Here is a 26,903-nt window from a genome sequence, read left to right on the forward strand (position 1 = left end):
TTTCAATAGTGAAAAACGAAATTCCCTGCAATCCACTATCAGGACATGTTACACACATCAAAATGTGTCCTGCCTTTCACAGACACTGCATCCTGCCCACAGGGGTACCTTGGTCTACCTTAGGGGTACTCACATATAAGAAAAGTGAAGGTTAGGGCCTAGCAAGTGGGTGCACTTGCCAGGTCGACATGGCAGTACTAAACTGCGCACAGACACTGCAATGGCAGGTCTGAGAACCTTTTGCAAGGCTGTTTGTGTGGGTAGCACAATCAGTGCTGCAGGCCGACTAGCAGCATTTGACTTGCAGGCCCTGGGCACACACAGTGTACTGTTTTAGGGACTTAGTAGCAGGTCAAACACGCCAATCATGGAAACCCCAATCCGTAATAACAATTTACATGGAGAGCATATGCACTTTAGCACTGATTAGCAGTGGTAAAGTGCCCAGAGTCATAAAACCAACCAAAACAGGGTCAAAAACAGGAGGCCCAAAAGCAAAAAAGTCTAGGGATAAACCCGCTGGAAAAAAACAGGTTTCACACTTATCTTACCACCACAGCTGCAACTGGATTCCCACAGATAGAGTGAAGCACCAACAGGAGCCAGGAGTCATCCCCATCAGACCAGACCAAAGCAGAGGAGTCATCCATTAATGGGAACAGCAAACTTTCCCCCAGGCTATTCTTCTCCAGCCCCAACCTCTACAGGCCTGGGGAGGAACAGGGCCTTCAGTATTCAGAGGAATGACTTTTATTTGTCCAACTCCTACTTGCTGCTATCGTGACCCTGCCCAACCCTCCCAATATCAGGTTTTTTTCAAGATCATTGGTAAGTGGCAAGGTTGGAACGGGATTTGTTGATTGAAGGTTCTGTAAAGGCCAAGAATTATATTGAAATAGAATATCATTTAAATCATCTTTAATCATTTTTAACATGGCTTTTTGAACTTTGTTTACCTTATCAGTCAGGGACAGTGCCTTTAAGAGGCCAGTACTCACAGCTACTAAGTACCAGCACTTCTACATGTTCTTGTCTTCAGAACTGGAACTTCTCTGTGCAAAAGAGAGTACCGGTACTAATAAGAACAGTAGGACAGCTTGGATATATTCAACAGCGCTGGTACAGCTCCTTTGCACAAGACAAATGTCTTGCGCCAGAATGAAGTGAATATCTGCAGCACTTTCAAAAGTCAAAGCATTAACTCAGCTGCTGATGAGCTGATCAGTCATTTAGGAGAGCTCATTAATGTTAAATAAGCGGGACTGGAAGGGGCTCGAGTCACCTCAGAACAGTTTTGGGGCCTGTTAGTAATGGAGGTCTCTAGTTGGCAGTGACTTGCATCCTGTCAAAGTATGGACCCTTCCTTCTAGTTAGGATAAGGGAGTTACACGTCTAAAATAACCCCTGCTCATTTGCTTGGTAGCCTAGCACGAGCAGTCAGGCTTATCTCAGAGGCAATGTGTAAACCAATTGCACATAACACACAGTAACACAGTGAAAATGGACACCACACCAGTTTAGAAAAATAAAGTAGATTTATGTGTACCAAAGAAGATCAAAATTATAAAAATCCAACATACAGCTATCAAAGTATGACTTTTTAAAAGGTAAAACCAGTTGTGTCCATAGAAAACTATGGATGCACCACTTTTGTTGCAAAGTATCTGGGATGCGTCAAAAGCAAAACAAATGAAGGAAAGGTGATGCGTGGGTTCCTGACTCGCAGGGGAGGTGATGCGCCGGTTCCTTACTGCCACGCAGAACAGGTGATGTGTCAATTCCATACTGAAGAGGAGGTGACGCAACGGTTTCTTACTGTGAGGGAAGGTGATGCGCCGATTTCTTACTGAAAGCCCAACTTTGTCGTGGATTTGACTCACAGGTGCGATGTGTCTGACCGGCGATGTGTCTTTTCTTTTACTCGCACAGCGGGGCACGGCATCGGAGTCGGTGATCTCAGACGTCAGGGATCGGTACATGGAACTCGGCGTGCAGCAGCTTTCCGGGCCACGGGCAGGTAATGCGTTGATTTCTTCAGCCGCACAGGGCTGTGCGTTGGGATTTTCTCTCATACAATATAGCATCGAATAAAACAGCGACAAGAGGAGCAAAGCATTAATTTTGCAGTTTCTTTAGTTTTTCACAGATTTCTATAGCAGGAACAACCTCCAGGGGCCCAGAACTGGAATATGCACCCCAGGCAGGTCAGATATCCCAGCAGTGGAGTCCACGAAGGCTGTGGTGAAGTCTTTGTGTCCCTGAGACTTCAGAACAGGAGGCAAGCACACACAAGCTCTTGGAGATTCTTCACAAGCAGGTTTCACAGCAAAGTCAAGTCTTTGTCCTCTCACTAGCAGAAGCTGCAACTGCAGGCCAACCAAGCAAAGCAACACACAGCAAAGGGGCAGTACTCCTCGTCACAGCTCTTCATCCTTGGCATAGGTTCCTTTTGGTTCCAGGAGTAATCTGAAGTTCTGAGGTTTTAGTTTTAATACCTATACCCCTTTTTCCCTTTGGATTCTTTGTTCAGAAAGTCTCTCCTGCTCAGTAAAACCAGTTCTGTCCTCCCTGGTCCAGCTACACTCCAGGTGGTGGAAACAGCATTGTGCAAGGAAGCCACAGCATACTCAGGTGTCAGTGACAACTCCTCCCATCACTCCAGCCCTGGATGGCCCATTAGCATATGCAGGGCACACCTTAGATACCTTTGTGTGAGTGTCTGGGTTAAGACTGACAGAGGATGTTTGTGCATTCACTGCAGACACCGAATCCAAAAGCAGGCAGAGGCATACAGGATGGTTAAGCAAGAACATGCCTACTTCCTAAAAGTGGGCTTTTCAAACACACAGCTTAAAAACTACATTTACTACAAGGTGTGTTATTCAATTCTGAGTTCAGTGTGGTGTGTTATTAAATTCTGAGTTCAGGGAACCTAAACTCTAAATCTCTAGCTATTCCCAATGGAAAGTTACACTTCTAAAAGTTTACAAGTCAGCTCCAATGTTAGCTTATGGGAGGGCTAGTCCTTGCAATATTGATAAACGAAAACAGCAGTATTTCACTATCAGGACATGTAAAACACACCAGTACATGTCCTCCCTTGAAGAAAGTGTCCCGAATTAGGGTCACCTGGGTCACACAAGACCATCTCTCAGCCTTCCATACCAATGAAGTCATTCAGACAGTAGAGAATACAAACCAATATCTGTTTATTTCAGGTACACTCCGAATGGAGCCCAATCTGCCCAGTCGCTAGGAGTGCTGCAGAGGGACTAACATCATCAAGCATAAAGATACATTATGTACATTCGGAACCCAATGAAGGCACGCCCACCGTGGAATTTTCCACACAGCTGCAACTGATCAAAAGTACAGAGGATAAGTTTTGATTCTAAGGCCGAGCACTCACTATCTACTACTCAAGATCGTTCTGTCCGTGCCCGCCGCTAGACAAGTGGGAGAAGGCTTCTATCTAGCTAGAAAGGTATGTGCTAATAAGAACAGTCTATTCATTCGTGAAGCAAACCCCAACCTCTGGGAACTGAAACTTAACAGAGGCCTTTTCTCAAAATCCATGGAGAATTAGTTTTGATTATGACTCAAAATGGCACCATCATAGAAAATGGCGCCACAAATGCTAACTTACATAAAACAAAGCTTAAACATGAATTTCTCTATTCTAACGGATCCTCCTTTTAGCATGAGCTAAACATTTTCTAACAATAACAAAAAAGACATAAATCAATGAGAGCATAGGTGACCTTTTTAGGAACATTCCATACTGTCAGCGTCAGGAAGGGAGATTGTAAGAAGGGATGCCCTCATCTATCTGCATAAAGTCATCAATTTCTTTCGGGATCATAATTGTAGCATTGGTATCTTGATCGATATTTTGCTCTGAGGAGTGAGAAGGGTGGTGCAATAGGAACAACAGAGGGGAAGGCATTGGACAAGGACACAGCAAGAGACCAAAATCACAATAAAATAAATTACCCTTTCAAGGATCCAACCCCAGCTGCCAAACAGAGACTGAGACCAGTTCCCACTCTCCATTCCTTAAACATTCTCTAGTATGTCTAAAATGTGTTGTATTATATTCTTTTCTATATTGGTGATCCCAACTATACACTGGTCTCCTACTACCACGCGCACACCACCACTTTTAGCTAGGATGAAATCGACAGCATATCTAGTCTGCTCAGAATATATTTAAATACTTTCCAACTGGGTGGTTATGTCACACAAAGTGGCTACTGTGGAGTTAGACAATATTTGTAGCTTGCATACAAAATATTCCTAGCTTTCTCACCCCTGGCCATAGCAGTACCACCAAATGTAATTATGGAGGAAATAATATATACAAAAGTAATACCATTACTGTAATCATTGACTTCGAGATCTGTCACTCCTTCACAGAACTCTTTGGTCAACGTTCTTTTCACCCATCTTATTTTAGGCTTCGCATGTTTGCAAGGTACACCCAAAGGCAGTACCATCCCAAGTGCCACATCATTTGTAACTTTATGAATATTCAAATACTTTCCACTCGACAGAAAGAATAAACCTGGGTGTGCATGAATCAGTCTATCATATTCCACAGCAGAATATCGGGAATTCCACCCTAAGGTACTAGGGTCCTTTGGACTCACGAAACAGTACTTGCCGTTACAGAAAATTACTAAGGAAGAGATAGAAGATAAGGTCAGTAAAGTTGACAATTGAACAACATGCAGAGTAATAACCAGCTTCACGGGGAACTGTTAACTCCTTATAGTGGTAACCTACTAAAGTGACATTCTGTTTCTCCATATAAAAGTTGTCGCAGTAAGTGTTATTATCACACCCTGGATAAGCCATGCCTCGTGGATTTCTATGATATAGACAAGGACTTGGATAACCACACCCAAATACTCCTTGCACTTCTAAGAAGTCAGGGGGCTGGGTATAAGTATAAATGACAATTGACAGTGTATATGCTGTCCATAGGCTAGTGACATATTCAGTAGGGTAACAAGCAGTACCTCCTCCAAAGAATCTCTTCTGTGTATCTAGAAACACATTGCTTGGGGCCAACCATTTCTTGCGGACTTGAGGAACAACCTTATCCTTACTACGTAAGGGTACACCTTGATCGTTTAGCAAAAACCCATGATACTCCACATAATATGATCAATAGCAAAATCACATGGTACAGGCTCCTATTGTTCAGCAAAACATTGGCACTCTTGAGCAGAGGTGGTGGAGCTTGCTCTGTCCAAAGCTTGTTTCACACGTCGACCAGGATAATATGTCCCCCAAGGGATACTTAGCTCTATCATGTCCAATACTCAAACAGTGTATGAAACTCTCATCACCCTAAACTAACCTCGTTGATACTATAGCAAAGTACAGCCTAACTTGCACAGTCCATCCCTAACTAATCTTTCTTTTCTTTTGGTGGACCGTCCCCCTGCCGAGGGCACAAATTGTACCTAGTGACTCCAGGCACAGAAGGATCAACAAAGAGAGGCTCCTGGATAGCTCATGGATAGCTCGTATTTCCGGAGGAACAGCTGCATTCAGTACATCATTATTTTCTTTGTCTGTTTACGTCCAGGTCAACCTTGCATCTCTAAAAGGGACAAACCGAGGCACCGTCTCGCACTCAAAGTCCCCTATTCCATATTTCACCCACTGGTCGTAGGGCAAAGGGATTCTGCGACAAAGGATCGCTTGAATCCAGTTCTTATGGCCAGCGACCTTGACTGCAGTGCGTGTTACTAAAAGGACCTGGTCTGGTCTCTTCCATCGCGGCTCCGGTCCCCTCTGGTGTAGCTGGCAGGGCTTCCTGGACCTGTTGGTGAATAGAACGCAAACTTTCAGTTAAGTGACCAAGATAATCAATCACCAATGGGCGTCTAAACACAACCTCATACAGTGACAATCCTGTTTTAAAATGTGCTGTCATTCTTGTTGACAAAAGAGTTAACGGTAAGGCATCTGGCCACTTCAACCCTGTAGTCTCACAAATTTTTGCCAGTTTGAGCTTGAGAGTACCATTGTACTTCTCAACCAAACCTGCTGACTGTGGATGATTAGCAGCATGGAACTATTGCCTCACGTGCAAACCATCACAACTTAATTGAATCACCTTTGCATTAAAATGACTGCCGTTATCACTCCAAATCAAACGGGGCAGACTAAAACTAGGAAAGAACTCCTTCAGGAGTACCTTCACAGTCGTAATAGCTGTATTATCTTTAGTGGGATAAGCCTCAACCCATTTACTGAATGCACATACAATCACTAAAACATACTTCAGATTACTGCATCTCTCTAATTCTATATAGTCCATCTGAAGTACTTCAAAAGGGAAAGTGGGGGGTGCAAAGTTACCAGGCGGTGTCGAGGTACCTTTCCAGGATTATGCATCATGCACACCATACAATACTTCACTAAATGTGTGGCTGTCTTAGGGATATTATCATTCTGCCATATAGGATCTAACAGTTTACAGATACCCTTCGCACTGATGTGAGCTGGACCATGGGCCATCGTAACTTCAGGAAGAACATATGCATCGGGCAACATCCATCTTTGCTTTCCTGCCTACTCAATCCAACAGCCCTCATCATTCAATTGTGCTGTACTTTCCTGCCACACTACTAATTCTTCTACTGTGGCCTCGCTTTGTATCTACTTTACATTCTCAAAAGTAACCTTAAACATGACAACCACAGGCACCCACCTCGCCGGACCTGCTAAAAACATTATTTTCATCTTTGTCCGTGCCGTCTCCTTAGCGGTCTGATCTGCAAAGGCATTTCCCTTACTTACATCATTGTGGGCGCTACACTTTACTATGGCCAACTTCTTAGGGCGTGCCAAAGCAGATAGAAATCTCAATATAAGGTGCCCATGCTGGATTTTGGTGCATTGGGAGGTGAGAAACCCTCTCAGCCCAGAGTCACCCAAAATTATGCGCGGCCCCGAAAGCGTACTGGCTGTCAGTATAAATGTTGGCAACCAATCCCTCACTCAATTCACAAGCTCAAATTAGAGCAACTAACTCGGCAGCTTACGCTGACTGATAAGGAACACGGGATGTCTCTACAACTTTTCACTGCGTGGTAATAGCATAAGCAGCAGTAGTAGTGCCATCTGGTAATTTAAAACAAGAGCCATCAACATATAGTTTCCCTTGTGGGTCAGATAAGGGAACATCAGTCAAGTCTACCCATCCTTTCGTCTCTTCTACCGGAAGATACAATCATGTTTGTCAACTTCATCACTGTCGGAAGGGAGGGGCAGTAACGTGGCTGGATTCAGAGTAGCACATCTTTTGATCGTAATATGTTTAGAAAACAATGTCAATTCATAGCCAGTAAGACGTGCACTGGTGAGGTGCTGTGTCTTCGTCTTATTCAGACGTGTGTCCACAGAATGGGGTACCATGACTGTGAGATCAGTATCCAGTACAAGTCCAGCTGATTGTCAGATCGAAGTGGCCACAGCCGCGACCGCTCTTAGACAACTCGGGAGGGCTCTCGCGACTGGATCAATAACAGCAGAGAAATAAGTACACAGCTGTTGCTTATCTCCAAATTTTTGTGTTAGAACAGAAAGCGCACAACCAGCCATCTCATGGATGTACAACACAAACGATTTGCTGTAATTAGGAGTGCCAAGTACTGGAGCTAAGCAAAGTGCAGTTTTCAATTGCTCAAAAGACTGCTGACATTCAGGCATCCAAGGCAGAGTCTCATGCACTTCTTTCGTTGTTAGAGCAAACAAGGGTTTCATTAATAAAGAATGGTTGGGTATTCACTGCTGACAGCAGAACGTGATATCTATAATGGTACTGATGCGCTCAGGGGTCAACCTCCAACCCTCCTTCGACAGTAGGTGACCTAAATAGGTGACCTCATGTCGACAATTCTGAAATTTAGAAAGAGAAACCTTATATCCAAGATGAGCCAAATGCAACAACAATTTAACTGTACTATCTTTGCAACCTTGTTCAGTATCAGAAGCTATAAAGAGATCATCAACATACTGCACCAATACATTACCTGCGGGAAGCGAAAGGGAATCCAACTGACTCTTTAAAGCCTGGCTGTAAATACTTGAACTCTCAGTATTGCCCTGAGGAGCTCGACAGAACCTAAAGCTCCTTTCAGCTAGGGTGAACCCAAACAGCTATCTGAATGGATAGGAATACTGAAGAACGCATTTTTCAAATCAATGACAGAAAAGAATTTAGCAGTGGAAGGAATCACTATCAAAAGTGTAGTAATGTCTGGCACCACTGGAAACTGGGGAACCACTATTTTATTAACTTCGGTCAAATCAATCACAAAACGATAAACATCATCTTGATCATCAGGGGAACCCAAAGGCGCCCTTTTAAGAATCGGAAGAATGGAACTATTACAAATATTGGCAGATGCTTCTTCCACTACTCCTTTCTTAATCAATTCCTGCATAATTCGCAACAAGGTACGTTCTCCTGCCTGTGGTATTTTATACTGGGGAATATGAGGCAATATAGCATTGTCTTTGACCTGTCTCAAAACCGGTGATATATGCAACAACGCTATGTCTGTATCACCTGTCGCCCACAAAGCGGATGGTACATCAGCAAATTCAGCAGGAAGAGGGAGAGACAGACTCTGTTTGGTATTTACATTTGGGCCCATTGTTATATGAAAGCCTTCCGGGGAACAATAAATAGTGGCATAGAATTTCTTCAACAAATCCAAGCCCATCAAATTTTCACCACAATTAGATGTCAACAAAAATGGAGAATCCACAGTAAAAGGCCATTAGTCAGCGCACGGGGTCTTGAAATGGGGCTCACAACCAGTACACATGAAAAACCTACCGAAACATTATTATGGACAGACAGAGCCTCCCCAGGGACCATGTTGCGAGAAACAGAACTTTTTGTTGCACCTGTGTCCACCAAAAATTCCTTAGTCGAACCTTGTAGTTCTCGCTGTTACATAAGGCCCATGCTGATCTAGTAGTATCGGAACTAGTCCTTCACTCTGTCCTTGGCAATCCTAGATATAAGACACCCAGTCGCTTCATCCATATCATAATCATCATGATAGTACTACCCATCACGAGGGTCATCAAAATAATTATCAGAACGACCCTGTGAGGCTGTAGCATTCAGAGCCCTATCAGCCCCACCAGTTCCACGACTCCGTCCACGAGAACCTCGTCCTCTAGGGACCGGCACCTTCTGCAAAAGCACGGGACACTCGCTACGCCAGTGACCCTCCGCCTTACAATATGCACACTGATTCGGCACCAAAGGAGTCGTGTTCGACTGCCTACTACTGCGTGGAAGCTGTCGGGCAGGATTGCCACGTCCTCTACCATTCCCTCTAAATGCTTGTTGCAACAACACCTTAGTCTTTAAATCCTTATGCTTTTTCTCTGCTCTCTTTCTCCTCATTGTCCTGATGCTCATAATATTGAGCCATATTCAAAATACCAGAAGGGGAAGAGGTGGACCCGGTACTTTCAGAAGCCTGCAAACGAGCCGCAAATTCGGGGAGCAAATTAGAAACAAACCTGTTGACAAACAACCGAACACCTCCCACAATAGACAGATCCTGCCACTCTCATCTTTCTTTTGTCAACAAGCCGTCAACGTGTCCCAATCTACTTTCCTCGGCGGAATAAGAGAATGCATATATGTAATAATTCGGCCTGGCAAGGCAAGTATCTCTGCTCGAGGCTTATTACCTGGCTTTCTTTCCTGATCCCATGCTTTAATTTGATCCCATGTACCACCCAAGTCCTCAACATGATCTTGAGTATGAACCTGCCTCCAAATATCAACTGGAACAAGAAGACCAAAAATCATTTCAATATCAGCAAGAGTCATTACTGTTGAAAAGGCGGCTTCGGCAATTCTTTATAATACGCAGTAGGATTTTTTTCTAGCATCAGGCAACTGAGTCTTAAGGGACACTACCTCACTTCTTTTCCACGGAGTATAAACCCACTGTTCTTGAAACTGTGCCACCACACCCTCTCGAGTGACATTACCTCGCTGATCCGTTAACTCTGGTATCTCTGGGTGATGTATGGGATGAACCTCCCACATCAGAAACTGAGACACTGTAGTAGGTCTCTTGTCATGCAACCTACCTCTATAAGCAACCAACGTGGTAACCTTCCCAAAAACTTGACCTGGGTCCAAACCACTAGCATACACGTGATCCCTAATATTGAAGAAAATTTGTGGCACATCATCCCCAAAATGCTGCTGCCAAAGACCAATCAACGTAGAAGACATATGTTTAAGAGCGTGCTGCTGTATAAAAGGCTCCTAATCTTTCATCACACTCCAAACATGCTCCACACTGTAGATGAGATTACCACCGCACTGTGCAGCCTGATTGGCAACTACTTTCTTCTTCTCATCCCCTACTGCAGACCATACAAAAGGGCCCATCTGCTCACCAAATTTTGCCAAATCCCTGTCCTCAAATCTACGCGTCGGCGTCTCAGTACTCAATAATGCTGGGAAATGAACCATTAAAGATGGAGAAACAACAGAAGCACCGGGGAGGATCGTCGTAGGCTGGTGCGCCGGGGGAGAGAGAGCTTGAGCAAGGGATGCCGAAACAATAGGTGTGCTTGGTGTGCTAACAGTCATAGTTGCCACAAACGGCGACGGCAAAGCAGGAGGAGCCAAAGCCACAGCCACGGAAACAACAGCAGCAGATACAGGGACAGTGGGAGCTACTGTAACAGGCGGCTGTGATGGCACAGGGACAGTGGGATATACCCTCTGCGGGGCATATGGGGGCAGGTGTCTAACAATTCTTCCACAAAAGTATCAGTTTCCTCCTGAGCCAAATACAATTTATGAATATGCAATCGAAACCTCCTATCTTCACATTCAACTCCTTTTTCCTGCTTTTCTTTTTCATATGCTACAGCTTTCTGAGTCAGCATCTGCATCTTCCCCTTCTGCGCCTCCTTCTCCATCTTCAATCGTCCCTGCCTAGCTGCTTTCTGCCACGTTCTGAGGGAATCAAACATAGACGGCCTACTTCGTCTTTTAAAGAACTGTTCCTGTACATACCCAATCTTATGTTCATCAAAAGTGCCCGTCAACAGCCACTGCAACTGGGCATTGTCCCTCATATTTTTGTGCCATAAAATACTAAACATAATAGGGCCCAGGCCATGTTTCACGTACATATCAAAATTTGGAGTGCTTTCTGGAGGCACCGGCTGAGCTTCTTCCAATCGATCATCTGCAGAACAACAGCAACAGCACAAGGAAAATTATTTACAGATCCCAGGCATTCTCAAAAGAAAATAAATTTACTATTTATGCCTTGCAAAGCAATTACAAATGCTTTTATCCCAAACACGGTCCTCCGACCGTACCAAATTCAAACCAAAAATGGTACCATATCCACAAAAAAAAAACCTCACCTGATATACGTAGGTCATGCGAACTAATTCTACACTGCCGACTCTTCACATCCAAGGGTTTCGCCGTTTAGGACTCCAGTTGGGATGACCACTGGGCAAGGCACCATCCGGCAGGATGGATGGGGCAGCTGCGAGCAATCAATGCTCCTCTCACAGGGATCCCTGAACCGTCAGTCTGACCCGACGATGGCCTCGACCTCCCCCCAGTCCGCTGAAGGGGATGGGTCACTCATCCGAAGGAGTCCCTGTTCGGGCACCAAGTGAAGGAAGTGACCCAAATTAGGGTCACCCGGTTCACACAAGATCACCTCTCAGCCTTCCATACCAATTAAGAGTCGGCCAGACAGTAGATAATACAAACCAATATCTGTTTATTTCAGGTACACTCCGAGTGGAGCCAATCTGCCCAGTCGCTAGGAGTGCTACAGAGGGACTAACATCAGCAAACAAGAAGATACATTATGTACATTCGGAACCCAATGAAGGCACGCCCACCATGGAATTTTCCAGACAGCTGCAGCTGAACAAAGAAGTGCAGAGGATAGGTTTCGATTCTAAGGCAGGGCACACACTATCTACTACTCAAGGTCGTTCTGTCCGTGCCTGCCACTAGACAAGTGGGAGAATGCTTCTATCTAGCTAGAAAGGTATGTGCTAATAATGACAGTCTATTCATTAGTGAAGCAAAACCCAACCTCGGGGAACTGAAACTTAACAGAGGCCTTTTCTCTTAATTCATGGAGAATTAGTTTCTATTATGACTCAAAATGGCGCCTTCATAGAAAATGGCGCCGCAAATGCTAACTTACATAAAACAATGATTAAACATGAATTTCTCTATTCTAACACCTCTCACATACACTACAACCTGCCTATGGAGGTACCTTGGGCCAGCCTTAGGGGTGCCATACATGTAGAAAAAGTGATGGTTAGGGTCAGGCAAGTGGGTGCACTTGTCAGGTTGACATGGCAGTTAAAAACTGCACGCAGACACTGCAGTGGCAGGTCTGAGACACATTTGAAAGGCTACTTGTGTTGGTGGCACAATCTGTGCTACAGGCCCTCTAGTAGCATTTGATTTACAGGCCCTTGGCACACACAGTGCACTTTACTAGGGGCGTACCAGTAAATCAAATATGCTAATCATAGATAACCAATCATAACACAGTGTACAGTAGGAACACTTGCACTTTAGCACTGGATAGCAGTGGCAAAGTGCGCAGAAACACTTAACCAATAAAACTAAGCTCAGCATCCCATCAAAAACAGGAGGTCAGAAAGCAAAAAGACAGGGGAAACATGCCAAAAGATGCCAGGTCTAACAAAGCAATACTGTCCAGACACAGTGATTAGTTAATAGGCTGCATTTATATTTGAACAGTCATTTGGTTTACAGCTATTCTAGTTGTCAGTAACAGAGGTGATTATTTGGATGTCGCAGCGAGTTCAAAGCACTATGTGAAATATTCAACACACTGCAGATGACAAGTTGGAATCCTGGCATGGCAGATTTGAGTTTTCATCCTTCCCATGTTGGGAGATTGAAATTTGAGTATTAGTGCATGTTATTAAAGGCATTCAAGTGCAATATGAAAACCTATATACAGATAAAATATGAAGTTTGGTTGCTCAACAAGGACTGTAAAACCCCTTTATATTATCCATATCTGTAATGTAATGCTTGTTTTATAACTCACATATTCAATTCCAGCTTTTTCCAGATGTTGTGTTTCTGTAAGTTTATTGTTTATGTAACATTGAAATGTTGAGTACTGTAAACCAATTCACCTCTAGATGACTGAGAAGATCAGGTTGTGAGTGAGTGTTCAGGACTGGGTACAAATCGTAGCCCTGGAGTGCAGACGACAGGTAGTGTGCTTTTCTCACGGAGCATGTGATTGGGTGATAAAGGTGTTGATACTAAATGCATATCCAATTTTTGGCCTCTCAGTAGAGAGGAATGGTCACCAATGTGAAGGGCTGCTGTATTTATGCCGCAGGGAAAGACAAAATTATGTGGCCAGGTTGACTAAATTATGCAGCAAGAGACGGCAAATGAGCAATGTAATGCAGCACATTTTATGATTGTTTTCCTTCATTAATTAGTCATTTTGAAATGTGGTAGTACTGTCTGGGCAAAGATTTTACCTCATTAGTACCAGCATAACAACCAAACAACTGAAAGATGACCAGTAAACCTTTGCAAAGGACTCTTCACTGCACAGGAACACATCACCATGTAATTAGTAGCTTTTGAACAGACTAAACTAGAAATAATTGTTTTGCTGAAATATGCAGATTATGCCGCAGATGATGTATTATGTGGCAGATGTGGCAAATCCATAATTATCCAGAAAAAAACCCACAGCAAAATGAAAAAAATTAAACATCATTCTTGAATATTTTTCCAGATCTTGCAGCTACTGTCTGTATGCATAAACATTGTACAGGTAGGTTGGTGGTACATATTTTTCCATGAAAAAATGAGGCTGGAGAAACGCCAAATTTGATCTCACCCGGGCGCACTATGAGCAAAGGCTGCCCCTGCTTGTATTGTACTATAAATGTATTTCTGTCTTTTATTGTATTCGCCCAGTCCTTTGTCAGCAGCCCCAAATCTGCTACTTCAGATGGAGAGAGGGCTCGGGTCAATTTGCTTTCTCAGGCGCCATGTGTCACCCAGCTCGATGGCAGTATGGCGGGAGGGGTTCCATGACATATGGCGTCAGTTTATTTTCTTTTTTGGGGTCCAGCCTGCGAGAGCATGTGCTAGTGCATGTATCTCGCTTGCGAGACACTGTTGTATACTTTTACTGGCCAGTACTGGCCAAACGTCATTTCTGATCCCGCTGTGGAGCAGTGACAAAGTACAGATTAATACAATTAAATCTGTGCCCGTCCACTGTTGCTGACGTGATTCAGGTACTATTTCTTCACCCTCCCAGTCGCCTTGCCTGCTGCTTCCTCCATAGCACTTGTGTCTTCTGCTCGCATCATTCATTAAGGGTGCGTCACTGGCGTAATGAAACTTGAGGGGGCCTCCCTGCAAGGCACATGGAGGGGCCTCCTCCAGGCTCAATCAGGAGCTCTGCAGCCAGAGTGCTGTGCTCAGGGGGCCCCCTGGAGCTTGGGGGCCCCCTGCACCACGGGGGCTGCGGGGGCCTGTGTTACACCCCTGGGGTGCGTGTATTTGTAACTTCTCTTCATCTTGCTCCCATTTGATGGTTTTGCTTATATGTTCTCACATTTTTTTACATTGTTTGCTTTTTTTAATGTTGATTTGTTTTGAGCTGTTGCAGCATTTTCTAACTGATTCTGTTTCATGCCCTTCCATTAGCCTGCTTTTTTTTTTGTGTTTTGCTTTTTACAATTTTACTTTTTGTTGTGCTACCAGCACTTATAAAGAGTGTGTGTGTGTTTGTATCTTCAAAATCTTAACGCTAAGTGCACTCTACTTCCAGTGCACAACTTAAGGGTAATCAAAATGAGTGCACCCACACCATTCTTACTATTTGATGAAGTCTCTTCTTTAGATACCAATAATCATAATGATGATATTGGTAGTGAGGCCCTCACTGACCACTTTCCTCAGTATTATGTTGTCTCCACTGACCTACTCGTGGTCATTAGTATCATCATTGAGCCTCTCTTCCACCCGGAGGTTAAATCTATTTTTTCTAAGGTATGGTGGATCTGTGCAAAAAATATCTTAAGATTACTTCCTGTTCTCTGGGAGCAATGCTTTTAATCCACAGTTAAAAGGAGAACAAGTTGCAAGATAAAAAACAGAAAAGGTGTGTACCGGACAATGAGGTCGTCCTACACATCAAAGACAAAAGGTCAACTTTTTTCAGCCAAATTTACGCCAGGGTCAATGGCGTTCCCCAGGACCATAGATATGTATATCAAATTCCCAACTATATTGTGTGGGACTAATTTGTCCCCCTGGAAAATAGTTTTATTAGTACAATTTTCACATACCTCTGGTGGAAATTCTTTGTAGCCTCTAGAAAATAAACAGAGAGGAAAAACGGAGGAAACATTGTAACTCCTGCATCCATATATTCTTATTCACTCAGAAAAAAAGAAAGGGATATGTTACATATAAAAAGGCACATGTTCAACTAATAGGCTTGTCCAAAAAGTGTGCTCAATGGCTTCACTTTTTATAATGTTTAGTAGCAATAAGGGGAATACACAAACAGTGAACAATGGATGTGTCTTGATTAATAATGCTTCTATATAGCAATAAAAAACAAAGTGTGAAATTCTTAATTAGGGTTACTAACGGGGCATCTGAAATATAGCCTCTGACACAAGATTAACCTTTTACCTGTGAAAATGATATATTTGCTTCCTTCGTAGCCCAAAGAAGGAGATCTCCGCAAAAGGGATCATGCAATACCTAGATTTTAAAGTGCTACGTCTTATTTACACCTGTGCCACCACCACAAAAACCATACCCAAAGAAAAAGGTCAACACCTACTCAACAAGCAGTGGAAATGCAATATGGTCTCACATTTGCTTGAGGTAGAGGCGCTGTAAATTACAATGTTTTCTACCCCTGTGTTATGGAGTGTATGAATGTGGTGTGTAGTGAAATTATGTGGTTTGGATTGGAATTGTTAGTTGTGGAATTGTGTGGTGTCGAGTGGATTTGTGTAGTGGAATTATGTGGGATGGTGTGTGGTGGATATATGTGATTAGTAATTATGTGGTATTGAGTATACTGCAATTATGTGGAGTTGGATTGTGTGTTTTGGAGAAGAATTATGTGGAATGGTATCTTGTGTGGTGGAGTGGTATGTTGTGGAGTTTAATTATGTGGTGTGCTGTTGAATTCTAGTTCTCCATACTGCTGTATGGTAAACAGCAGAGACAAATAAACATTCTTGATCTCCCAGCAACTATGAGAAAACCCTATGGACTGAAGAAGGCAGGGAAGGCCCTTCCTCTTGCTCTTTCAACTTTGCAACTGAAGCATGCTGCTGCCTCCTGGGGCTGCGGGCATTAGAAGTTCATTGTATTTGCTTAAAATAAATCCCTCCTTTGCTGGTTCTGCGGGGTTGTGCAAATACAGGCCTGCAGAAAACCACATGCCTGCAACGATGCAAAGTGGTATCGCCCTGTCCTGCATACTCCTCTAGAAGGGATTCTGGAAGCTGTATTTCGTTACTTAAATAAGAAGTGGGTACCCTGTTAAGTTATGTTAAAGTTGGCACCTTGTATCTTATCAACCATCTAGTGACGTGGTGTATAGAATCTAAAACATGTATGAACACCTTATAACGGTGGACAAAATGCTCAAAACATACATTAAACAACACAATGCGAGAATGCAATGATTATAAAGGTTACTACTAAAAACAACATCATTTAATGAATGCTTATGTAACCCTTGCACTCTTTCCTACGCTTCTGGTGCCCTCTGGCCACCCTACCAGCAAGCTGCCACTCTCTGTCAGCTCCGATAGCTTCGAGTAGAGTCCGTTGACCACCTCGGAGTTGGTTCGTTGCACAAAGGGTTCCACCTCTTGATCGTTTCCTCTCCGATTGCTATTACAGCACAAGAGATAGATCGGATCAAGTGAGGGAAGGAAAGGATGGGAACAGCGGGGAGGGAGACCTGCAAAACATAAACATAAACCATGAAACTTTATCTATACTTAATCTCTACCTGACGACTATTGCATGGAAATATACCCTGTGAGAAGCTTTCAATACCTGTAAAAGAAAATAACGATGAACCTGCTTAATTGTCATATACTATTCAAATATCTGTTGTTGTCTTGCTTGGGTTTGTTTGCGCCCCTAGTGTATTTACTTCATAGAAAACAGATAGCGTTATCACCACAAGAAACAACATGTATTTGTATTCATAGCTCCATATGATTTGAACCAACAAAACTTCTTATTTTATGAACTCCACCGTTTCTCAACACGGTTTCGGCCAAAGGAATTTCGTGCACTAGTTGCCGGTTCGCAACCCGGCTTCGGCCCTCAGTGCTCCCCCTTTAGAGATATGTCCTCCAAATTCCCCCAGCTCCCAATGTCTGAGCCAGAAGGGTTTCTTTAGCAATGTTAGAGATAGAACTTTATTCACGCTCTCTCTTTCTTCACTATATCAGATCCGTATACCTCACTGCGATTCTCTCGCTCTCTCTCTCTCATTCAAAGTCAGAGCCGTTTACCTCACGGCGTTTTGCTTTCTCTCTCTCTCTCAACTACAGAGCCGTTTACCTCACGGCGATGCTCTCGCGCTCTCACGCACTCTTGCTTTCTCCAGGTCTTAGTGGCACAAATAACTTTATACCCCTCTTGTAGTATTTCTGAACTGTCCCAACACAAATGCCCTGAGGATAGGCACACACAAGATACAGTTAGTAGCGCTTTCGGCTTCCTTGAGCCCAATGCCTCCACGCTCGAAATATCTTAAGACTTGGATGGTGCTGATGCACCCTTACCCGACCTCCGCCGCATACCGACTGACCCTCATGGAATCACCGCTTGACTGGAACCAAATTAGGAATATCCGGCATCGCCAAGGCGCTTCCGTTCTTCTTTTCATGGCGCGTGATGCCGGAAACGGTGTAACGCACCGGACGTGACGTCAGCACGCGATTGCTGCGCCGCGCTGGCTTCTGGGGAATGTAGTTCCGGTGGACCTGACAACGTGCCGAAAACCACCCTGTAACAGTACATCCCTCCCCAGAGGGACGTTGTCAGGGTCTTGGTTTTAATGGATTCAGAGTGTGAAATCTTTTTATCAATCGCGGAGCATGAACCGCTTCCGCGGGCTCCCAAGAATCTTCTTCAGGTCCGTATCCCTTCCAGGATATCAAGTACCATATCTTCCTTCCTCTTTTCTTGGAGTCCACCACTGCACGTACTTCAAATTCTGGTTCATTGTCAATGAAAATTGGCTTTGGGTGTCTGAGTGCAGGAGTGTGGGCTAGTTTTAACAAAGAAATGTGGAAGACAGGATGAATACGCATGTGATTTGGTAACGCTAGTTTGACCGCTACCGGGTTGATTATTTTGAGAATCTTGTAAGGACCAATGTATCGAGGGTTGAAGATGCTATAGCGTCGAAAGCGGATATTCTTGGTGGATAACCATACCACATCTCCGCTCTTATACAAAGGTTCGGGCCTCCTATGTGTATCGGCTTGTGCTTTATACTTGGTCTTTGCTTTCTGTACATTTCTTTGAGTGTTTTTCAATATTCCTTGGATTCTGTTGATTCTTGTTTGTACTTCTGGTACCTTACTTGTGTCTTTGGGTAGAAGAAATGGGAGGAACCGGGGATGAAATCCATAGGTAACAAAAAACGGTGCTAGTTGTGTGGTGCTGTGTTGAGCACTATTGTAGGCTATTTCTGCTAGCCATAACCACTCTACCCACCTTTCTGTAGTGCTTTGTACGTAGGCTTTCAAATATTGTTTCAATGTTTGGTTTAACCTCTCCGTCTGTCCATCTGTTTGTGGGTGAAAACTAGTTGACATGTTGGAATTGATTTGCAAGGCGGAACACCACACTCTCCAAAACTGTGACGTTAATTGGGTGCCTATGTCTGTTATGATAGTCGTGGGAAGGCCATGTAGACGTACTACATGAGTCAGTAATAGTGTGGCTACTTGTCCAGAGGTAGGTAGACTAGCACATGCAATAAAGTGGCCCATCTTAGTCAAACTATCGATCACTACCAAGATCGTGGTACAGCCGTTATCTTTAGGCAATCCTACAATGAAATCTAGCGATATGTGCTCCCATGGTGTGTCTGGGGTAGGTAATGGCCGAAGCAAACCATAAGGTTTACCTCGATCAGGTTTGGTTTGCATACAGACCTGACATGTTTGTACGAGCACTCTTACATCGCTGGACATTGTGGGCCACCAGAATTGTCTGAGAAGTCTTTCTTGGGTCTTTTCTCTTCCGTTGTGTCCAGCTGTGGGTGACGCATGACACCAGTGTAATGCTTCCTGGCGTAAGCGTGGAGTAGGTACGAATAACTGTTTTCCTTTCATAGGGAGGCCTTCTCGAACTTTCCAATCTTTATGTTCCAACATCCACTTTTGCCATTTAGGTTTTCTCATTTCTGCTTTCACTTTAGTGTGGAATTGTTCGGATTGCACCGCGCATATAGCCTGCTCCGGATGTATGATGCATCGAGCGATTGGTTCGGAGGGCTCTGGTGTACTTTCCTGCCTTGAAAGGGCATCTGCCTTTTTGTTTGCACTCCCCGGTCTGTATGTGAGCACAAACTGAAATTCTTCAAAAAATAGCATCCACCTTAGCTGTCGGGGTGATAGGAGGCGAGCTGATGTCATATATTGTAAATTCCGATGGTCGGAATATACAGTTGTCGTGTGTTTGGCCCCCATTAAATAGTGTCGCCACTCCTTGAAAGCGTCTCGTATAGCGAGCAGCTCTTTTTCCGCTATGGTGTAATTAATCTCTGGTCCACTTAGTTTTCTAGACATGAAAGCGATGGGATGTAACAGCCCATTCTGGGAATCCCTCTGGGATAGTACAGCACCAATTGCAACTTCAGAGGCATCGGCCTCTACCAAGTATGGTCTGTCAGGATCAGGGTGTGCCAGAACAGGAGCAGTTGTAAACGCTTCTCTGAGTTGAATGAACGCCCGTTGTGCCTCCGGAGTCCAACTGAACTTAACCTTTTTTCAGAGGAGTTGGGTTATTGGGGCTACTATATCTGAAAATTGAGAAATGAACCGCCTATAAAAGTTGGCAAATCCTAAAAAGGATTGGACGTCCTTTACGTTTGTAGAGGTTGGCCACTTCTGTACTGCCGAAACCTTTCTTTCCGCCATGGTTTGTCCCTGAGCTGACAACATTACCCCCAGAAACTCAACCTGAGCTACATGGAACTCACATTTACTGAATTTACAGTACAAATTGTTGGTTCTCAATGCCTCTAACACTGTCCCTACATGTTGTGGGTGATCCTGGACGTTTTCCGAATAGATGAGTATGTCATCTATGTAGACTATTGCAAACCGGTCCAAATACTCTCGCAAAACTTCGTTCAGGAAGAATTGGAATGCTGCAGGCGCATTGCAAAGCCCAAACGGCATAACTCGATACTCGAATAACCCATATCGAGTGCCAAAAGCCGTTTTCCACTCATCACCCCGTCTCATGCGGACAAGGTGGTAAGCGCCCCTTAAATCAAGTTTGGTATAGATTACTGCCTTCTTCACTTGGTCCAACAGGACTGATATCAAAGGTAGTGGGTAACTATTCTTGATTGTCACTTTATTCAAGGCGCGAAAGTCTATACAAGTCCTTAACTCGCCGTTAGCCTTCGGAATGAAGAACAGTGGTGATGCTGCTGGGGACTTTGATGGTCTAATAAACCCATTTGCTTGATACTTCTCAAGATAATCTCGCAAATGTTCATTTTCTCTTTCCGAGAGAGCATAGATCCTCCCGCATGGCACCACCGCCCCCGGAACCAGATCTATTTGACAGTCGTAAGAGCGATGGGGAGGAAGTCGATCAGCCTGAGTCTCGTTAAAGACATCTAGGTATTCTCTATACCTGTCTGGTAATATGATGTCTTTTTCTGCCGCTGTAGCTATGGTATACCCCTGTGAAGGATGATTTACTGTCAGCTTCTTATCCATAATACAACATTGCTTACAGAACTGGGATGCAAAGACTATACTGTGATCTATCCAATTTATGGTAGGGTTATGTTTGGTTAACCATGGTAATCCCAAGATTACCCCATACATGGGTGTCTTAATGATATTAAATGTCAACCGTTCACTATGTTTTTCCCCACACCCGACCTTAAGGGGAGGGGTACTGAATTCAATGGGTCCGGAAACTAGATTCCTACCATCCACCGTTAACACTTTTTCCAAATGTTTCTTAGCTACTCTTGATATACCCAAATCCTGCACTACTTCTTCATCCATAAAGATTCCTGTCGCGCCCGAATCCAAAAGGGCAGGTACTTCTACTAGTTTCCCTTTGAGATGCATCTGAAGACTCACAAAAAATGTTTTTTCTGGCCTATCACAGAAGGTATTTCATATTGGCCCATGGAATTTCCTCCCCCAATCCCGGGGCCTGCTAGTTTTCCGCCTTTGATACTGTCAGCGGCGTAACCCGCGTAAATCCGCCCTCTTTAGCCTTGGGTTTAGCCAAGCATTCTCGTACATAATGTCCTTTCTTCCCACAATACATACATAGGCCTTGCTTTCTCCTCACTTCTCTTTCTTCCTGTGTAAGGGCTGCTCTCACGGTGCCTATTTCCATCGGTTCCCCTGCTGGGCCTGACAAGACTCCCTGTGAGCGTGATCTCTCACTCCTCACAAAAGGACGATCAAATTTCCTTCTGTCCCCCCTTCTTTCCAAGAGACGGTGATCTAAACGTCTCGCTAAGTTGATTAGGTCTACACAGGACCGCGGTTAGGGATCAATTTGGGCTATTACGTCCTTCAACTCATCCCTCAAACCATGGTGAAAGACCGCTGCTTGCTTTTCTTCAGGCCAATGCGTCTCTGCTACTAATCGCTGAAACGCATTGACATATACCAATAATTCACGGTTCCCTTGCTTTAACTCCAACAGCTCTCTATCCACTGAATATGATTGGGCTCTGTGGTCAAAAATTCCTTCAAACTCCTCCCGAAACCCATCCCAATCATATAATAAGGGATCATCCTTCCGTACTAAAGGGACCGCCCATTATCCAGTATTAGGGGTGTCTTTCATAGATTCACATGCCTGAATCATTTCCCGTCGTCGAGACGGGAGCCTCCGGTACATAAAAAAGTAATGTCCTATAGACATACATAGAGAAAAATAGGCCTAAGGGCCTCCCCTTAGCAGCCTATCCTAGTCCTTATGTAAAAAGGACCAAACTCTTAGAGTCAGCCAATCAGCTATCACCTCCCTCTAGAACCTTCCTGGCAGGAGCCTCAGTCCCTCAGATTTTCTACCGCACGTTGTGCTAGGGAGTCTCCAACCTGAGTTCTCCTCAGGATTTCTTCAAGCCAGATTGTTCACTTTTTTGGTGACTTTCTTCTTCAAGGATTTCAACGCTGACTACTTCAGGCCTCTTATTGCTGCAGTGAGTGTTTATTTCATCTACAACTCCTGGCATGTCTGACTCCCAGAAGAAAGCCCTTTTCAGGGCTTGCTCTTCATGTGGAAAGAAGAGGCTTCATGTGGACGACAAGCATGACTTATGCTTGTATTGCCTTTATCCGGACCACGTCCCTAAGGACTGTAAAATATGTAGGTCTTTCCCTCATAAGACCTTGAGAGACAGGGAGGGTCGCCTGCTTATCTGGCTGGACAGGCTCAAGGACAGAGAGAGTGTGGTGTCCTCAGAGGCGAGCTTTTCCGGAACCTCTGAAGTCTCCCTGAAGAGGCCGAGAGTGACATCTCCTGGCCCCTCAGACGCTCCTCCTATGAAGACACACAAGAAGTCTTCAGAGGCAAGATCTTCAAAATCTTCCGTGTCTGACAAGGACTCTCTCACTTTCAAGAAGCCTACTCTGTCGGCCACAAAAATTGCGACACCTTCCTCGGCGCAGAAAAGGCCATCAGGACATGTCTCCACACCGACGACGACCGTGTCCACATTGACAGCGTCGTTTGTCTTCTCGTCGACGACGACTACCCCTTCTTCATCGTCAGCAGGTACTCCTATCTCGTCTATTATACTGTTAAAACCGTCGTCGACGTCTAAGTCATCGTCGACGACGAAGATTGTCCCGTCGACGACGACCTCGTCGATGAGGAGCCCACCGTCGACGGAGGAGTCGACGACGAGGATGTCGACGACGAGTGCGTCGACGTCGAAGGCGTCGACGACGAAGGCATCGTCGACGAAGGCTTCGACGACGAAGGCATCGACGACGAAGGCTTCGACGACGAAGGCGTCGACGACGAAGGCGTCGACGACGAACGAATCGTCTACGACCGCATCGTCGACGAAGACATCGTCGACGAGTATAAATATCGTCGACGGGGACACCATTGCTGACAGCCATACCGTCGACGACCCCGTCGTCGTCGTCCATGGGACAGAAGACAGCAGGGGTTTCTGTACAAGGATCTGCTTCTGGCAAACTGGCCAAACCACAGATTACACCGGAAACGACATCTCCAAGCAAGGTACAAACCAATATGCCTATGGAGATTCTTCAGAGTGAAGAGTCTGAAGAGGAGCTCTTTGAACAGGCTACTTCCCCTTCTGAACTCTATGTCAAATGTCAAAGCACGGACGAGGAGCAGGAAGATATGAGCGCGCAGGAGCGCCCCGTCCAGGAACAGGTTCGCACGGAGGTCACTCCGATGGTTTGCCTTCCTCTGTCAATAGTTCAGGACCTCAAATTCCTTATCCGGGACTACAAGCAACGTTTACCGGAATCGCCGGCGCTGGACGCAGGGGTCCCAGTGCCAACTACAAACCCACCAACCACAGCCCCAAGGCAATCACGGCCGGTTACGCAGGTCTGCCACGAGAAACCGCCTCCTCAGGTGATAGAGTCATCGGATGAGGAGGCTGAGGAGATGGAAGAAGGAGAGGTCCAGGGAGACCAGTCGGACCAGGATGAGGAGGAGGAGTATGTGGCATCCTCACCACCTTCCCCACAACCGCGCCAAGCTGATTCACCGCCAGTGGATATTGGTGGTTTTCATAAGGTAATTGAACGGGCCGCGACGCGGTTCCATATGGTCATGGAGTCGACGGAGACTGAGTGCTTCCTGCATGACTTTAAGGAGCAGACGAAGAAGACAACGAAATCGATCCCGATCATCGACTTTCTCTGGGACCAGGGAAAGAAGCTAATGCTGACGCCGGCTTCCGTTCCTGCGGTTGTTCCACGCCTGGATAAGAAGTATAAGGCTCCGTCCACGGCACCAGCTTGCCTGACTGGCCACCCGAAACCGGATTCGGTCGTGACCCAAGCGGCCCAGAAAAATTCTCGTAATCCCTCCTCTCCTCTGTCAGCACCACCGGACAAGGAGGGCAGAAAATTGGACACAATTGGCAAAAGGTTTTCGACCACTTCGGCAATGACCATCAAGGTGGCCAATTCCATAGCCCTCTTAGGGCGTTATAACCGCCAACTTTGGGAGGATATAGCCCCATATTTAGCAGAACTTCCAAGCGCAGTTCAGGAAGAGGTAAAGGCACTACTTTCTGAGGGCCAGACCTCTGCGGCCGAGATCATCGATTGCGCCATAGACGTGGCCATGACAGGCTTTCGTCAACTAGCTGGGGCTGCGGTCCTGCGCCGCCAAGGATGGCTGAAGGCAACATCGTTCAGGCAGGAAGTGCAGACGAAGGTGCTGGATATGCCCTTCGACGGACAACATCTATTTGGAGATAAAATTGACGAGGCGCTCCAAGCTATTAAGAAGGACACTGACACAGCTAGAGCGCTTGGAACCTTGCAGGCAAGGAACCAGTCCTTTCGGGGCAACAAATCTAGAGGCCAGTCCTCCTACAGAGGATCCTTCCAGAATAGGTCCTCGTATTCCTTCCAGAATAAGACCCAGTACCAGCAGAAGCAGCAACAAGGTCGGCAGTCGTCTTATGGAAGATCTACCTTCAGGGGTTGTGGAAATATGGATTTTTCTGGTCAGTTATGTCCCCTATCTTGGACCCCAACGGTTCTATGTGCATGTTACAAGTACATGTATGTTCCCTCCAGTTCCAGTTATGGAGACGCAAATACATGTGCGTCCACCGTTAACATGTCCTCTGTCAGATCCGCCATGAATAGGCCGGATATTCCATTCCTAAGTACGAAAGGCCACCGGCTTTATATGGTTCACTTATGCCATTTTACAGTCCAGGCAAGTAGGCCCTGATTCTGTCATCAAAACTCTTGCCTTCTGTCTCTGAAACCTCGAGTCTGAGCCTGCATCTGTGACCATGAACTTTGTCTCATTCTCTGCGCGGCTCACGAAGCCTGACATCAGCCTATTCTCTGCCAAGAACTGTATTTCACCTTCGAATTATCTGCTTCCCCCTCAGCCGATGCATTCCTGTCCAGTAGTTTAAGTAAACATTCTTCCAGCTACCGAGCAAAGGCTCGGCTTCTCTGTCTTTATGCAAGTAACTCATAGTCCTGTTACCATGGAATATTTCTACCCCCTCGCATTTAGTGTAGACACTTAGACGCTTGTACACGCACGCACAGTCAGTATAGAATAGATTCTGTCCGAGAGTCCTTCTTTTGTGGATAACATAGTTCTTTAAACATAGGATGTTAGATATGATTTGGGATTAGGTTGACTTGACCCCCCAGACTTTTCGTCTCCACATGTAGAGCTAAATGTCAAGTCCCCTTCACCCCCTAGTTGCACGTCAATCACACGTCATGCTGCTGCGCGCGCATCTATGCCAAGTATTATCTTATAGATCCACCTATATGTGACATCATAACCAATTATGTTCCTTTTTACTCCTTGTTCCACCCATTTTTGGTTACGCAGATAAATCGTCATTTCCTTATCAATTGTTACGCCTATTGCATTCGCCTCATTGTAATGTATGATCTATAAAAGTCATTTCATGTCAATAATGTATGTACTTCACTTCCTGAACCTCCGTGGTGATGGAACTTGGAGCAACCGATTATAATCGTTCATTGGAATAAAGCCCATTCCGAACCTCTAATACCACGGATTCTGCCTCTCATTTTACTGAGCTATTTTATTATGTTTCTGTATCAAATTAAGTCCAGGTAAAGGAATTTTATTTACCACATGAATGGCGCCCGAATAGGGACACTTTCTCATCTCACGCGCCGGCGGTGAGTTGCAGGCCCGGTCTCCTGCCACAGCTGGACGGACAATAACGCGTACCAGCAGGATTTCCTGTATCTCCCTCCGGTCAAGCGGGGGCGACTGAGGCTGCGATCAACACCCAGACGAGGCGGTGAGAAGTGCGAAGTATCCCGACCAGAGCCTAGCTGAGAGAGCAAGATCCGAGGTATACAGAGGCCCACCAGTTTCCGAAGTCCCAAGTCGAGTCCAGTTTCCGACGAGTCGAGTCCAGTCCAGTCCGGTCCAAGTCCAGTTTCCGAGGCCTTCCGTTTCCGAAGCTACCCGGTGAGTACCATTACTGGGGAGGCATTTCTGACGTGCACATAGGTTGTGCCGGTCAAGACGGGTTTGGGTACACAAATCCGGTCTGCACTGTTTTAGCAGTGTATCTGTACTGTTTAGCAGTATATCAAGTATTCCGAAGTATCTAGTTATTGTCAAGAATTATGCTTGGTGATTAGTTATGCAGACGATCATCATTGTTGTTTCAGTTAAAAGTTTAATGTTAAATGTTAAATGTTTTAAGTACGTTCTGCATATTGTGGTATGAATGACTGTTCATTATCGTGTTTATTGTATTAAGTCTGTTCAAAATCAAGTATCAGGTCAGTTGGTCAAAATCAAGTAT

At 45.0% G+C, this 26,903-nt stretch overlaps 1 protein-coding gene across 3 annotated transcripts in view; it reads left to right on the forward strand.

Moving 5' to 3' along the window:
• The window catches only part of RWDD3 (RWD domain containing 3), a 398,702-nt gene that overhangs the window by 212,995 nt on the left and 158,804 nt on the right, over positions 1-26,903 (forward strand). The window contains exon 3 of one of the 3 annotated variants that reach the window (XM_085601851.1): positions 1,930-2,017. The exons of the other annotated variants lie outside the window; for them this stretch is intronic. Within the exon in view, the coding sequence (XP_085457977.1) occupies positions 1,978-2,017 (40 nt within the window). The 5' untranslated portion in view covers positions 1,930-1,977. The remainder of the gene's footprint in view (positions 1-1,929; positions 2,018-26,903) is intronic. 3 annotated transcript variants of the gene reach the window in all.

This window comes from Triturus cristatus, chromosome 4_2 (genome assembly GCF_964204655.1).
Source record: "Triturus cristatus chromosome 4_2, aTriCri1.1, whole genome shotgun sequence".
NCBI lineage: Eukaryota > Metazoa > Chordata > Amphibia > Caudata > Salamandridae > Triturus > Triturus cristatus.